The 15,575-nt window shown below is 39.1% G+C and overlaps 1 protein-coding gene across 9 annotated transcripts in view; it reads right to left on the minus strand.

Annotated features, from left to right (window-relative positions):
- The window catches only part of ARHGAP32 (Rho GTPase activating protein 32), a 174,088-nt gene that overhangs the window by 14,179 nt on the left and 144,334 nt on the right, over positions 1-15,575 (minus strand). For all 9 annotated transcript variants that reach the window (XM_074357073.1, XM_074357075.1, XM_074357074.1 and 6 more), the window contains 7 exons: positions 10,869-11,018; positions 5,009-5,111; positions 3,402-3,546; positions 2,885-2,967; positions 2,012-2,119; positions 1,591-1,736; positions 733-928 (listed from right to left, as the gene is read on the minus strand). In XM_074357073.1, the coding sequence (XP_074213174.1) occupies positions 733-928; positions 1,591-1,736; positions 2,012-2,119; positions 2,885-2,967; positions 3,402-3,546; positions 5,009-5,111; positions 10,869-11,018 (931 nt within the window). The remainder of the gene's footprint in view (positions 1-732; positions 929-1,590; positions 1,737-2,011; positions 2,120-2,884; positions 2,968-3,401; positions 3,547-5,008; positions 5,112-10,868; positions 11,019-15,575) is intronic.

A 15,575-nucleotide genomic window follows, 5' to 3' on the forward strand; every position in this document is an offset into this window, starting at 1 on the left:
GGTACTGCCCAGTTCAGGGAGGTGAAGGCCCGACATTCTTGTGTAACAACCAAAGCAGTAGCCGAGATCAAAATGAACATACACATTAGCCTTCCCACGATAACTTAGTAAAGAAGATACAGAAACTCTGTTATTACCGTTTCTTAAGAGAAAAACCGAGCATCAGAGCTGGACAGGACCCTGAGAGAGGGAGCAGCAGTGCTTCTCACACGCTGGCTCACCGCAGAACCACCTGCAAGGTGTGACGAAACACTGACTGCTGGGCCCCACCCCAGAGTTTCTGATCCTGGGGTCTGGGCTGGGGCCCAAGAGTGAGCTGTTGGTCGGAGAAGCACTGGTCTGCTCCAAACTTAACGAGAACCAACAGCAACCAAGCCGCTATCCTTGCATCACTTTCTGAATAAGCTGTCACAACAGTTTATTTCTAGACACATTTCTCAACAACATATTTCAGAGAGAAAATCACACCCCACCCAGTGGAAGCGTATCATTTTTTCCTAACAGTTTTCCTGTACAGCTGACCTCCCTCTTCTTTACAACGACATGACGCAAAGCGTTTTGAGAGTCATTCATATCACTCCCTATGAAGTCACATCCACAGTCGAATGAACAGGTTTTTCAGGGACTGGCCCAGAATCAATACAGTAATACTAAAACACAGCAGTGAAAGTAAAAGAGAATAGCATGTAGCCGCAAGACGCAGATTTTGAAGGAGGACTGCGTGCAACTTACCTTTCAAGCGGGAACTCGATTACGGTGTGGAACTTCCCCTGAAGGGCGGCAGGCCCCTCTCCCACTTCGATGTATTTATTTTCACTCACAGCTGGGGAGGTGACCTGAGCTTGTGTTCGGGCCTGGGCTTCCTCCAGCGTCAGCAGCTTGGTGGATGGAGACGGAACCAGCAGGGACTTGGGTCTTGAAAGAGAAGCTTTGGAAAGAAAAACAAAGCCATGTAAAGAGTCAAACTTTGACAAAGGGAGAAAAACATAAATATGTGTGAGCATGTGTGTACAACAATTTGCTTATCTGTCCATCCGTATAGCTACCTGTCTGTGTTGTTTTAAATCTTCCTCATTATGGTTTTTAAATGGCAAAAATAATACAGCCTTACACTAAGTGAGGAACAGAAGGTGACATGCAAGGTTATTAGCAGTGACGTGCATGTGTGTGTATATATATATATAAATACACATACACACGTAGATATATATAAAAACTTCCTTAAGTAATTTAACTATTTTCCTTTCTTAAAAGATACCAGGCACGGCCTAGTCTCACGCATGCATTTTTAGTTTAGGAAGGAATTTTTCTACTGCTGCTCTGTATTACACCTTTATACACATCAATGACAGATGACATGATACGTTTTTTAATGTGCCCTGAGCTTAAATCACAATAGGTCTAATATTTAGTACTCACTAAGACCACGCAAAATAACTGTTAAATTGTGCATTCTGGGAAACAGACATAAATTATCTACTTCCTATCAAAGTCAGATTTATTAAACTGAGACAAGAAATGCAGTTTTCCAGTCCTTCGGAAGTCGTACTACGTGTCCCCGGCAGTGAAGAGTGTGTGCTCAAGCCACACCTGCCCCTTCCTGCATGGCTGCACTGATTCTCCCGCTGAAGAGGACGTCGACATGATTGAGGATGAACTCAACAACCACAGACTGAATTCTCACTTCCATGAAAGCCGCTGTTCCACTGAAGCAGGCAGATTCTATCTGTTTTGATCTGTGGGGTAAACAGCATTACCATCAGAAAGTCCCCAAATAGCCAAATTAAAGAGCATTATTTTTTTGTTTATGTGCAAATCACAGACACCCACAGGAGGAAATCACACTTTCACAGCGCTGTGGCTGAACCCCGACTGCCTGCTTAAGGAAGATGCTCATAAAAATAACAGGTTAGTTTCATTTTAAAAAATTATCCTTAACAAACACTGACGAACTAGACCCTTATTTAAGACGACTGGTTCTACTTCAAATCATAAGTCAAATGTAACTTACCTTAGCAGGTTTGGAGCCCAAACAATTGCTAGGTTTTTTGCATGCATATTTGTGATGGAACAATAGTCAGCTAGAAGAGACAAGTGTCTCATTAGGAACTCCAGTGTTCTGGAAAATGAAATGCAACATATTAACAAAAAGAAACATCAGGTAGCAGGACAGAGCGTAAAAGCTCCATTACCGATTTTTAACTTTTCAACAGCAAAATGGAAAAAGAAGCCATATAAACCCCAGCAAATTCTTTTCGCTGCCTATTAGGTTTGAATGTTATTATCACTACAGAACTGCCAAAATATTATTAGTTCTACGGTTTATATACAGTAATTCCATCTACAGAATACTAAGGAAAAAAAGACTGTTACTAATTCTGTACTTTATATACAGCAATTCCATCTATAGAACAGGAAGGGAAGAAAGTCCAAGGCAGATGCAGTAAGAAATGGAAGTCTCTGGCAGGACTGGCTCAGAAAAAAACAGCCTTAGTTTTGCAGAAAGCTCTAGGAACATTTGCTCCTGGATGTTAGACATCCAGTTTCAAGGACACCTAACCCTAACCCTAACCCAAACCCACCCAGCACCTTTTGCAATTTCTGTGTCTCAGCAAACAGATGTACACACAGGTTCAGTCAACTCCCCATTTGTTCATCCATGCATACATTCATTCAATATTTATTTAGTGCTTGATGAATGTCAAGCACTGCGCCAGACCCCAGGGATACAGAGGCAAATAACTATAAATGTATGGAAAAAACAGAAGTTTAAATGGTTGGAACTCCAAGGAAATTTAAACAGTCAGAAACCCCAAGGGGAAAAAACCCCACTTCCACGCAACTGACTTCCGCGTTAGGCTGGTATTCACAACGTGCAGCCTACCTGTAGTGTGGAGGGGGGAGCTGCTGGATGACATCGTGGATTTTTATCAGCCTTTCTTCATCTGTTGCTGCTGAAACAGCATCCTGGAACGACCATAATGCAGAATGACTAACAGGCTTTGTTGGTAAAAATGCAAGTTCTTTACTTACAATTCAGTTTCACTTTGAGATTAACTGACTTCACTCTTTGATGTCGAATGGATAAGGAAACATAATGTAGTATCAAGAAGTAAACAGAGCGTGGACATTGAAATCTATCAAAAAATAGTATTTTTGAAACTTTATGATAATCAACATCAAGGGTTATAAGATTGTGGCTCAAAGTCAGAAATGAAAGAATGAAGATGTGAAAACAGTGGAGACTATGTCTAGCTAGCAAGCGCTGTTCTGTTCTGTTTCACGGAATGTTTTTACTCAGAGAACTATTTCTTACATGACCAAACTCATCTTTACACGTATTGAACAAAACCACGGCAAAACTCCGAACAGAATTTGACTTAAAAGTGACTGGTACTCACAGAAAACTTCTCATACAGCTGGTAGGTGAGCAGAGGGTTTGGGAGCTCCCGGAAATAGAGCTTACACAGGGAGCCCACGGAGTGGATGTCCTGAACATAGGGTTCTTTTGTCAGGTCGGGAACATGTTCAGAGTCAAATTCATGGCTAACAAAGACAGAAGACAGACAACAAAAAAAAAATTTTTAAAGAAAAGCAAATATGAGTTTAAAACAGAAAGGAAAGGCCCAAAGTATTAGCCTCTACCTCAGTGAGTCAATGTTTTCTTCGAATGCCTGTATTTCATGTAAGTTATATTTGGACTTCACCATTCACAGTGTCTGATCGTGAGACAAGTGTTTTTCTAAGTGGAAATTAAGGGCAGAGCTTTAAATTAAAATGGACAGAAATTTCCAAAATGTACATGAAAGAACAGCTTTTACCACACAGATCTGAAAACAGGACTTTTAATTCCTAATAGTTTAAACACCCAATATTCTGGCAGTTCTGAAAACTTGAGTTGAATGGCAATTTGTCCATGAACAACTATGTGCAGAAATTCCTCAGATACAAGACGTATAGTTCAGGAATGCTTTACTGAAGGAGGATAAGGAAGCCAGAAACAATACAAAGCAAATCTCAGCCAACGCCACATTTTATTAGGAAGTAAAATCTGCAGCATTAAAGTGAGTGAAATAAACGCTGTGCTCAGAACACTCAGGCAGAGGAAGCTCACCCTCCAGGTTGATTAATATTAATCTACAGACATGAGGCTGCTTATCAACCTAGAGGACTCAGGTATGTGGACAATCTGAATATGAGATTTGCTGCATCTGAAACCAAAGACTGAAACTGTCTTTAGTATAAGAATCAATTTAAGTATTTTCCAAACATGTATTCCTGAAAACAGAGATGAACTCTGTGGCCAATTAGAATATTAAAATCCTTATAGAACAATGGCAATTACCTTGCATCTCTGTGAAAAATAAAAGATAATAACATATTAAGACTAGACTAGAATCTAAGCGATTGAGCAAAAATAAAACTTCTACTGCTGGTGTAAAGGAGGTCATTACTTCTGAGACTTTCATGGGAGAGGGTGTAGAGCACGTAACTTGTGCACGCTTGAACACACACTGCACAACCCGGGTGAAAGGAGACTGGAAAACGTTTCACCCTCATCAGTGTTCATTAGTAATAATTAATTAATAATTATAATGTACATTTCCATCTCTGATGGGTGTCACAGATTCACCCCCTCGGGGCAGAAGCCAACAATGCCTTCCCTGCGGGGTGTGGGAGGCTGGCCTGTGCTCCCGTAGCTCTGTCTAGATGTAGGCAGGAGCCCAGACCAAACCAGGTCCACAAACCCAATTTTTTAAAATCTTCAAATATTGTAAAAAGAAAATACAAGTATTGAAGCGATTAGGGGACACGGTTTTCTGACACTACAAGTGAAGAAATGGCGTGTAGGAAAATACATCAAACAATATGGATATTACTTCCTACTTCATCTAAACTATCTTACTGAAAATGACGGTTATCAATATAAGCAGCTTAATTTGAAAAATAGGTTCATTTTAATGAACCACAGTAGGGACATAAGAGAAAATGCTATGTTGGGCTTTACCGCAGTCTCTGGATATTGGAGGCAACGCCAGAGAGACGATATATCCCGTCCACGATGCCATACCTCTCGATGAACGCTGTGCAACTCTGAAGAACCTGGGGCACTAAAGAGAATTTTTGAAGACATGGATTAAATTGAGAGTATTCAGTAGAAACAAATTCACAAAAAAATGCAAATGTCTTAGCAAAATAAAGTTTGTAAGTTAAAGTTATAAGGGGTAAAGATTAATCTACTTTAAAAAATGATGCGGGCATACTGACTTAATTCCACACCTAAACTAGACAGCTGGTCCCGGAGCAATGCGGACTGGCGCCGTCCCGTGACACTCAGGTCACTGAAAGAGCTCGCACGTTGCCGGACAGTCTCTGCTCTAAGAGCTTCCGCCACAGACTCATTTAGACGGTGTTACAAAACTAAGGTGAACTGCTTACATCTAAAACCACACCAGGTCTGTAAAACTACAGCTATTCAGCTGAATTTCATACACAACAAGCGGATATACAAAGTTAAATGCTTATCCCAACACGACCACTGACTACCCTAAATGCTGCGCTTTTTCACTTTTTAAAAGTTTCTTTTATCTTTTCACAGCTAATGCTAATTCCAATCATACCCAATACAGAAAGCATCAACATGATGCAAAGGTCAAAGCAATTTCAAGTAAACGGAATCGTTTAATTTCCTGCCTATCTCTACATTAAAATTACTGATGTTTGACTCAACATTATCAGCTCGTCTTGAAGGGCACTCTAACTACCAGCAGGAAGAAAAGAAGGGCACTGTGGTTACCTCTGAGCAAGTGACACAAACAGGTAGCTATGCTGGGTCTACTGTCCAGAACAGAATGTTGAAAGTTTATGATAGAACATTTTTATAACCGTTCAAAAATTTACAATAACGGGGAGGGTGTAGCTCAGTGGTAGAGTGTATGCTTAGCATGCACGAGGTCCTGGGTTCAAACCCAGTACCTCCATTAAAAAAAAAAACAATTTACACTAACTGAAATTTGAACTTCATTTGTTTTGCAATACAGATTGATAAATTTATAGGCTTTTAAGTAACTATGTTCATTCCATAGTTTTAAGTTAAAATCCATGAAAGAATGGCTTAGACATACATTTGGTCTGCAAAAAACTACTGTACTAGGGGTCAAACATTCAGAGCGGCAAATGAAACAAGATATTTTAATAAGACAGTTTTAGCTCATGTATTTCACCTATGGTATATGTTACCCCTTTCTTATTACAAAAGACTTTTCCTTGGTTTTCCCGCCTTTGCTGTACTTCCTGCATTCTGTCCTTTAAATTCTGTCAGATCCCGTAAAACTGTAAAACTGTCAGATCCATTTAAAATCAAACTCCTTAGCTCTGAATAAATTTTTTTAAAAAAGCAGGTGTACTACTGAGCTTGTAATGGGTGTCAGGCTAAATGCTTTATAATAAATTCTCTCATCTGACTCTCACAGAAATCCTATGGGAAAAGCTCTACCATTACCCCCATTTTACAGAGCAGAAACTGAGTCTTGGATGAAGTTTTACCCAAGGACAAGTGGTAAATAAGTGACAGGAATAGGCTTTTAATTTCTGTATTTTCAGGCTCTCCTAGCTTCCACTATAGATTTTTCATGAAAATAAGCTACCATCTGTTAAAAAAAAAGTATAGATAATTTTCTTGGGATTCTTACAACCACGTGATGTTATATTCATACTTGCTTATTTTTTCCCAAACAAGTAGACAAACTCTGAAAATATGGGGAATCAGAGGTCTTTCCCTGATGATACAGCTAAGCCTCTACAGACATCAAGCTTTCATGGAAAACACGTGAATTGTTCCTTCACGTTTTATGCTCCCCATGTGAAAGAACTGAATGTCCAAACAACGATCACATAACGGGGCTTCATAAACAAAACTACACAACGGAGCATTGCTATTACTTAGAATTTTAAAACAAATGACGTTTAATTAAAACAGGTGGCAAAATGAAGGAGAAGAGCACACATTTTCATTCTGAAAAAAAGAGAGGAACTGAAGAACAGGACAGGAAGATGAAAAGAGAAAAGATCTGAATTATTTTTTCACTGACATAAGAAAGTAATGCAAGAACCCAATATATTACTAGAAGAAATCCTAGTTTTAAAGGACTATTAGCTAACTTCTCCCCAACCCATTTAACCAACCAGCCAAGTGCACATTAAATAATAACCCAGTCAAAACTTAACAGTAGAAACCTCTAAAGTGGTTCTTCCAAAAGGTGATGTGACTTTAAGAATTATTCCCACACTCTCCAAATAATACACTTCTAATCCACTCTTACTTAGCACTTTTAGTTATTTCTTATCATCATATGACAGTGTAACAGGAAGTAAAGGACTAAATTAAACATCTGAATCATGCCTAAAAAGAATGAGCTAGGTAAGCAAGACAAGAATCGGTCCCTGACTTTCCCTGACAGTTTTGGTTTCATTTCTGTTCTTTTCTCTTCATTTGTTCAGTCATTCATTCCCCTCCCTCCCCCGTCCGTCACGTGTTAGACCCCTTCTACATGCCAGTCATCATGCAAGCACTCTATAAGACAGCTGAAAAGGCAAGTTCTGCTCTCAAGGTGAAGGCTTACAGGCCAGGGGTACAACGGTACAGTGTTACACAGTAGGATGTGTATCATGATTTTTGGTTAGAAAAATACAATTACCTAAAGCATTGATTTTAGGTTATTTGGGCCTTGTTTTTTTCCAGTGCGCTCTGATGATAAAATCTCTGTATATTTACAATAGTTAAAAGAAAAGCCTCTCGCTGAAAGGGACAAATAACCTCAAACAGAAATATGTTCAGGAAAACAGAGTGTCCTCACCTTGAGTTTTAAAATATGTTTTTTTAATATTTTATACCAAATGTAATTTTACTTAGTTTTCTACAAAGTCCTCATTTTTTAAAAAAGCGATCTCATTTTAAATCTCATTTTAAGAATATTTGGTTTCAAACATGTGTAGCAAATTTTTAAAGTCCTATTGAAAAGCCAGACACCTGGAAACCCTTTGTTCCGCGAGAACACATTCTATCACAGGGAATGCGTGAACACTACAGTTACTAAACCTGGTATTTTTCAGAAAGAAATTATATATTGGCACCTGTCCTCTCTATCATACTTACTAAGGATGGAAACACATCCAAAACTTCTAAGCACAGCTAAACCTTGTTGAATTGATGTTGAAAGCTAACAACCAACTGGAAAACACTCCCTCATAATAATGATCACATTCAAGGAAGGCTGAACAAAAAAGACACAAAAAGAAGAAAGAAACTAGGATAACAAAAAACATTTTGACTCTATAATTAAGGCTGCCCATATGAATGACAAATGAGTCTGATCGATCCACAAAAAATGTGTTATCTACTCTTTCCATACAGGAAGAGCTCAGAAACACCGCAGGTTCAGTTCCAGACCACCCCAGCAGAGCGGACACCATCACAGAGCACGTCACACCGGTTTCCGGCTTCCCAGTGTATATAAAAGTCACGTTCACACTGTACTGTCGTCTGCTGGGCGTGCAATAGCGTTATGTGTAAAAAACAATGTACATACATTCAATTAAAACACATTTCATTGCCAAAAAAAGCTAATCATCATCTGAGTCTTCAGCAAGCTGTAATCTTTTTGCTGGGGGTGAGTTTGAAACATCGTGAGAATTACCAAAATGTGACATGGAGACATGAAGTGAGCAAACACTGCTGGAAAAACAGCGCCGACAGACTTACTCCACACTCCACACCTGGCTGCCATACAACCTTCAATGCACAAAAAACGCGGTCCCTGCGGAGCCCAATAAAGTGAAGCACAGTAAAACGAACATGCCCGCATGGCACCTCTGAAATGTCAAATCTGAAATTTAAAACTATAGTCAAGTTTACAAGTTTAATAGCTTCATAAATTATTCAGCAATTTCCCTAAAAGCCGAGCATTCCAATTTCTGCTCTCATACATAACGCCATAAGGAGCATTTTTGTCTCCACTGGAACACAGCCTTAGGATAAGCTCTGAGGGGAGAACTGAAGGAAACACTGTAAAGACTGTTGCCCTGAAGTCCCAGGATGATTTTCAAAAAGGCAGTAATTCCCAGACTACCTGAAACCATCCATTTTTACCTGCTGGTAAAAAATCACTGTTGTTTTTTAATGTCACTGGATGTCGTAATTTAGAAAAATAGCTTTGCTATATTAATAATTTCCACCTATATAAAACGGCATCTCAAAATTGCTTAAAGATACATTTCCACAATTGCAAATAAGCACAGACATTTTTCTGTATTTTGTTTACTATCTACCTCCTTGTCAAAATTCTATGTTTGCAACTTTTCTCCATTCTTCTCCTCAGGCGCTTCATTTTCTCACAAATCTGAGTATTTTTATATACCATATTAGGAGCATTTCATCATACCCAAGAAAAGATTGCTTTCCCAGTGTGTGTTAGGTAACTTTTCTTTACATTTGTTATTTTCATTATACGGAAATTGTATATTTGAGACCATCACTTCCTTCTTAATGTATTTTTTTAATCTGAAAAAGCTATTATTCCTTTTTGATCTCAAAACAAAATCATTTCACATTAGTATTCCTATCAGTTTAAAACAGTTAACTCTTTTATACATTTGGAATTTTCAGTGTCATAAAGCAAGAATTAAGTTTTTCAAAATTGCCATTTCATTACCTCTGTGTGTACTCATAATTAACCCCTCCTCATGACCTGGCTTTAAAACCATGCTTTATCAAAGTGGATCTGTATCCAGAGTAATGACTACTTCTGAACATTCCAAGCTATTTCATTCATCAGCCACATCTCATTCTCTACACTAACACATTACAGTTTTACATATTATTTTAAAACCAGTAAGGCTAGATGTTTCCTATCCCGTCACTGATTTCCCCCCCATAAGGCTCTCTGATAGTCTCCTTGGCTTATTTTCCACGTGCATTTTGACTGGTTGCAAAAATAATCCTCAGGGCTTTTGTTGGTCTATTTGTTTTTCGTTCTGTTCGTAACAGCATTAACCTAATATTAGTTTGGGAATAACATCTGTTTAAAATAATATTGTCTTTTCCCTCAAGAAACATGACCTAGTTTGCATTAAATTCGTATTATAAGTATATTGGTATTCTTTAGGCAGTGAGTGAGGCCTTAATTTGAACTTGATCTATTGGCAGTCATACTAGCTCTCACTCTTTGTAAAAAGTGTAATGGGTGTTTCATATCAAGATTCAGAGTTTCACAAATCACCTATTTGTGGTTTTTATCAACATGATAGGTAGACACCTCCTTGATATTCTAGCATCTCTAAAGGAGATGGTAAAGTGCTTTTAAAAAAAATCAAAGAAAAACTCCATTTTTCCTTTCTTCCTATCCATTCATTCAACCACTGGATTCTCGAGTAAGAATTTAATTTATAGAGAAAGGAATTTAAATTTTTAGATACTAAAATTGGGAGACTGGTCTTGGTAATATACATACAGTCTCAAACTCTGACCTTTTTTCCAAGAAACAAATATTTTAGGATAAAATGAGAGAGGGAAAACTGGCGGAGGAAGCTACTGGACAGATGTAAAAATAATGCGAACCAGCAGAGCTACTGTGCCTCCGTGTGAATGCCTTCCTCTTCCTGAGCAGCCCACGAGCATCTCTGATACACAGACCCTTCCTGATTATCAGCTGTCCCCAGAACTCAGGTGCATGCCTGAGAAAGTCCAAGACATGCTGCTGAACATAAACGTGACAGCCACTGCTCGCCTAAGCTCCTTCGAAACTGATTATAGAAAATAAATGAGGAGACGTCAGAAACTGAAATTAAGGGATTATAAATTTTATTTTTACCTTCAAAACCAGAATTCAGAAGGTGCTCTCCCAGGTCACAACCAAACACCCTTTCTTTCAAGATCCCACGCTGCTTCAACTTCTGTTTTGTTGGACGAGACTTCATGAATGTGCGTAAGAAAGTAATGAGCTTGCCGTGCTTTTTAGATACTAAAGAACGATAAAGAAGAGAAAATACCTTAGTTGTAGCAGGAGGTCACATTTTTTACTTAGTGAGAGCAGAAATGCAGATCTCAACAGGCTGACTCAAAAAGAACCTATTAGCACTACACTTCGTATTCTACAGGAAATTTCCAGCAGAAGTTGAAGAAACGGCTGCTTTATAAATAACAACATGGTTTTGCATGTTCTTCTCACCGGCCTGTTACCTCACCTGATGGGACTACGGGCAAACTGAAGTCTGTAACTGCAGACTTTTACATCAAGCTTGGTAAACCAGCCACCTTCCCACTGCCACCTAAGCGCGCTCCAGGACTGGGACTGGGACCTGAGTTTTACTCTAATACATTCCCTTGGAGAGCTTCATAATAAGCAAGACTTAAAATGGTGTAAATTTTAAAACTGCATTTCTAGTTAGTTTCTAAAATACGTTATTTAGTGGTTAGGAATTTTCACAGCATTTATAATCTGGAAAGTAAAATTGAAAAAAGAACCAACTCCCTCGTTCTCATTTTATAAGGAGGACGAGCCCATTAATCAACACACTTGCCAAACTAACAGCTATAGAAACACAAAACACAAAGCATAAAAAAGCATTAGGTCTTCTATTAACACCCATCAAGGCAAGAGACAAGGAGATTAATACATGGTAAGGCATTTCCACTGACTGATATGTTATAAAGGCAACAGCGAAAGATCTGAAAGCAAACAAATCCTTAGAAAAAGACTTTTGCCGAGAAGTGCAGCTTACAGGGAGAATTACTCTGGGAGTCAACAGACAACAAATGACTATAAGCTCAGAGATCAGCTGCAGGATAGAGGACTAAGCCACGTGGCCTCAATCCCCCTGCTCAGTTTGCAGATGATTATGGGGGTCTTACTGAACCCCACTACAGTTTCCCAAGTCGTAAACCCCTTGAGCTGACGAGCCTTCTGGGGAATTCTGTGTACCAGAGCAACCTGCGGCCCAGACACACCACTGGATGGGTTACTCCAACCAGATTAAATACTTACCATCCATTTCTTTTCATTTTATGGGAAACGCTATTTATAGACTTCAGCGTGTTTTCTCTGAGCTGTATGAAGGTGATCAATTGTAACCGCTTTGCTCATAACTGAGAGGTTTCCTGGGACTTGAGACCTTCAGTGCTAAAACCAGGAAAGTCCTGAACCGACTGGCACAAGGCAGTCATCCCAGACTGTACACAGATTAAAGGGGAATTATATTTTTTCTGTACCAATTACTTACAATTCACTCAGAGTCATCAGTATAATTTTGATGCTATCTCTGACATGCTCTGACACTCTGGGTAAATTATAACCTTGCTCGTATATGACATCCTCGCTGTAAAATTAAATGTGCTCTCTCATCTGCTAGTGAGACATTTACAGCACACTGGGGTAGCTTCAGAAGTACGTCACACTTAATCATGCTAGTGTGTAAAAGTGATCGAACTTGTATGAGTTTTACTCTCCCCTAGTTGCCGGCAGATCGTGTGTTAATGAATCTTTGTTGTTTAAGGGTGGCCATCAAACCATTTCCATTCATTTTTGAACATTTTCTAACAAACTTTAAAATAATTTTAATGAGATTTAGAAGCAAAAACAAATGAGTTTGCTTCATAACAATTTAACATTATAGCATTATATATTTGGAAGAACTTTAATTTCTACACTATTCAACATTTCTACCTAGAAACAGGGCAAGTCATTTTTCTAAAGCTTTTGTATCTCACAGTGTAGTTTTCTAATTTTCTTTATGAAAAGACATATTTCACACATTTCTTGTTAGGGATATTGCTAGGTATGGGGGGGGCTGCTTTTGTAGAATACCACTTTTTTTTCAATTATATGGCCTTAACTGCTAATTACTGATATGCTAGAAAATGTATTCTTTATGTATGGCTCAAATCTGATCATTTTCTAAACTCTCAACAATTAGGAGGATTCTACTTTTGGATTTCATGGATATATAATTGTGTCAAAGCATATATGGTAACTGCATCCTTTTTCTGACAGGAATAATTTCTGGTTTCTTTTTCAGATTTTAAACTGGCCAGAACCTCCAAGGTATATGTTAAAAAGCAGGCATTCATCTTTTGATGCTGAATTTGATGGAAATGTCTGTTGAATCTGGCAACTGCATACGATGTATATAAGAAAGCATTCTTTTAGTCTCAAATTTCCAGGAACTTTTCAAAAGAATGGGAATTGAATTTTAACTACTGTTCACTCAGCAACAAACAGGTAAGTGCCTTCCATATCTTAGGGGCCGTTCTAAGTCCTGAGGCGACAGTGGGGACAAGTGAGACCAGTTCCCTGCTGTCACGGAGCTTACTGAAGGGAGGACGACAGTGCACAGTTAAATCACAACACTGATGGAGGCAGCACTAACTTCACTCTGTATACACGTTTGTATGTATTAACCACTCATTTCTCAGAAAATCCTATAAGGAGAATAGTATTATTACCCCTATTTGTAGATGAAGAAACTCAGGCACAGAGTGCTAAGTAACAAGTCTAAGCTCACGTAACCAGGATCAAAAATCAGGCGGTCTGGCTCAAAACCCAAGCTCTTGGACACTCTATATGATACAGCCTAAATTAAGACAGCAAGGCAATTTCAGATCGCTCTCAACTGCCAGTCAGGAAACAACAGAGCCACGGAACAGTGATGAGAAAAAGAAACCTCCTTGATGAGGTGGTCAGGGAAGGTCTGAGGAAGCCACACAAGAGCCGGGAGACGCTAGCGCAGCGAGCAGGGGGACGGTGTGGACGAGGGGGCTGGAGAGGCAGGCAAAGGCCAGCACGAGAGGCCACAGTACAGAGTTTGGGTTTTATGCAATAAAAATACACTGAAGAGTTTACACATTTTAGAAGGGTTCTTTAAAAATAACCCAATAATGTATTAGAAACCTAAACGTGCATTAATAGGGAACTGATTAAATCAAGTATGATACGTCTGCACAGAGGAGTCCTGTCTGGCCTTCCGTGGTTTAAGGAGGCTCTCTACCTAATGATACAAAGTGTGCTCAGGATATACCAAGTCAGAAAGCAAGGTAGAGAAAAGTACACTCAGCATAAGAAAGGACGGGGAGTAAATACAACACACACATACGTTCACACAGACACATCAGTGTGTGTACAGGAGAGCTCATCTCGGCAAAAAGAAACACGGGAAGGATAAAGCAGATAATTAATATAAATGGGTAAAAATGGGTGGGAATAGGAAGTAAGATTGCTCTGAATATATCTTTTTATAGAGTTTGACTTCTGAATTATGTTAATGTTCTGTCTATGTGTTCAAATATAAGTTGATTTAGAACATTAAAAAAAGCAAATCCTAAAATTAAAAATAACCTAAGAAACGTATCTAATAATACATCAAATAGGTAACATTGTCAACAGAGAGAAAATACTTTAAATGACTTAAAAACAGTAAACTGAGAGTAAACTGCATTTACTGGGATATATTCCAGGGACAAAACAACTGCCCAAGCACCAAGCTGTACGTAGCTTCATTCAGCTGTTTCACTACTGGTAACAATATCAGCAGTGTAATTCTGAAACAATTTTATACATATTGTTGGACAAAACAAATAAATATATTGCTTTTAGGAACCAAGACTTTTAGTGTGAGAGAAAGGAGATACAATGATAAAATCAAAGCATTTAAGAAAAAAAAAAACCCTCTAATGTTAACTGTGAGTTGGAAATACGAACATGAACTCAAATTTAAAATACACACACATTTTCCCCTAAGTGCTGGCCACTGAAAAGGCTTAGAAACAGTGGCATTCCAGTTGCAATGAACACCTTTGGTCTCAGATCTGGGTTTTTAAATATCATTGCCTAATAAAATGAACCAGTGGTCCTTGGAGAAATGCCTGTTTGCGAGTTAACCGCAGGGGAAGCAGGAGGTGAGACTGGAGTGTCTGCTGTGACAGGAAGCAGGGGAGACACCCACACCCGTGAGGAGCTGGGCCACAGGGACCAAGCTGAGTGGACACCCTGTGGCCAGCTTCGGGACATCACCAAGAATGACTATGAAGAAAGGACGGAAAGGAGTGACGACTGTCAGCACGGATGGAGAGAGAACATTTTAGAAACCGCATGACAGTTTCCCACCTTGAACTGGGCTCCCTGCTAGCAGAGGAAGGGGTAAGCTTCTTTCTTTCACACAATTAGCAGTATCATACCTGGAGTTACTGATTGCAATTAACTACATATTAACCAGGAAATACGCTCACAGTTCAGTGGTAACTGCATGGAAACAGCTTTATAATCACTATCCTCCAACCAAACTCTCACACACAATAAAATCACAGCGGTCAGAGGGCAGCCTGTTCAGAACCGGACTTTCCAGGTCACCTGCTGGTGCTGACGCCGTCTTCGGTGGGCTAAGTCTGGCTCAGGAAGGAGGAAACACGGCTATCTCTTCCTGTTAGGGTAAAGACCATTCATATGGATTTTCCCTAAATAATGACCTAAGACTCACTTAAGTCAGAGCTGCAGTATGACACAAAATGAAGACCAGAGGAGAGTGTC

The sequence above is a fragment of the Camelus bactrianus genome, chromosome 33, assembly GCF_048773025.1.
Source record: "Camelus bactrianus isolate YW-2024 breed Bactrian camel chromosome 33, ASM4877302v1, whole genome shotgun sequence".
NCBI lineage: Eukaryota > Metazoa > Chordata > Mammalia > Artiodactyla > Camelidae > Camelus > Camelus bactrianus.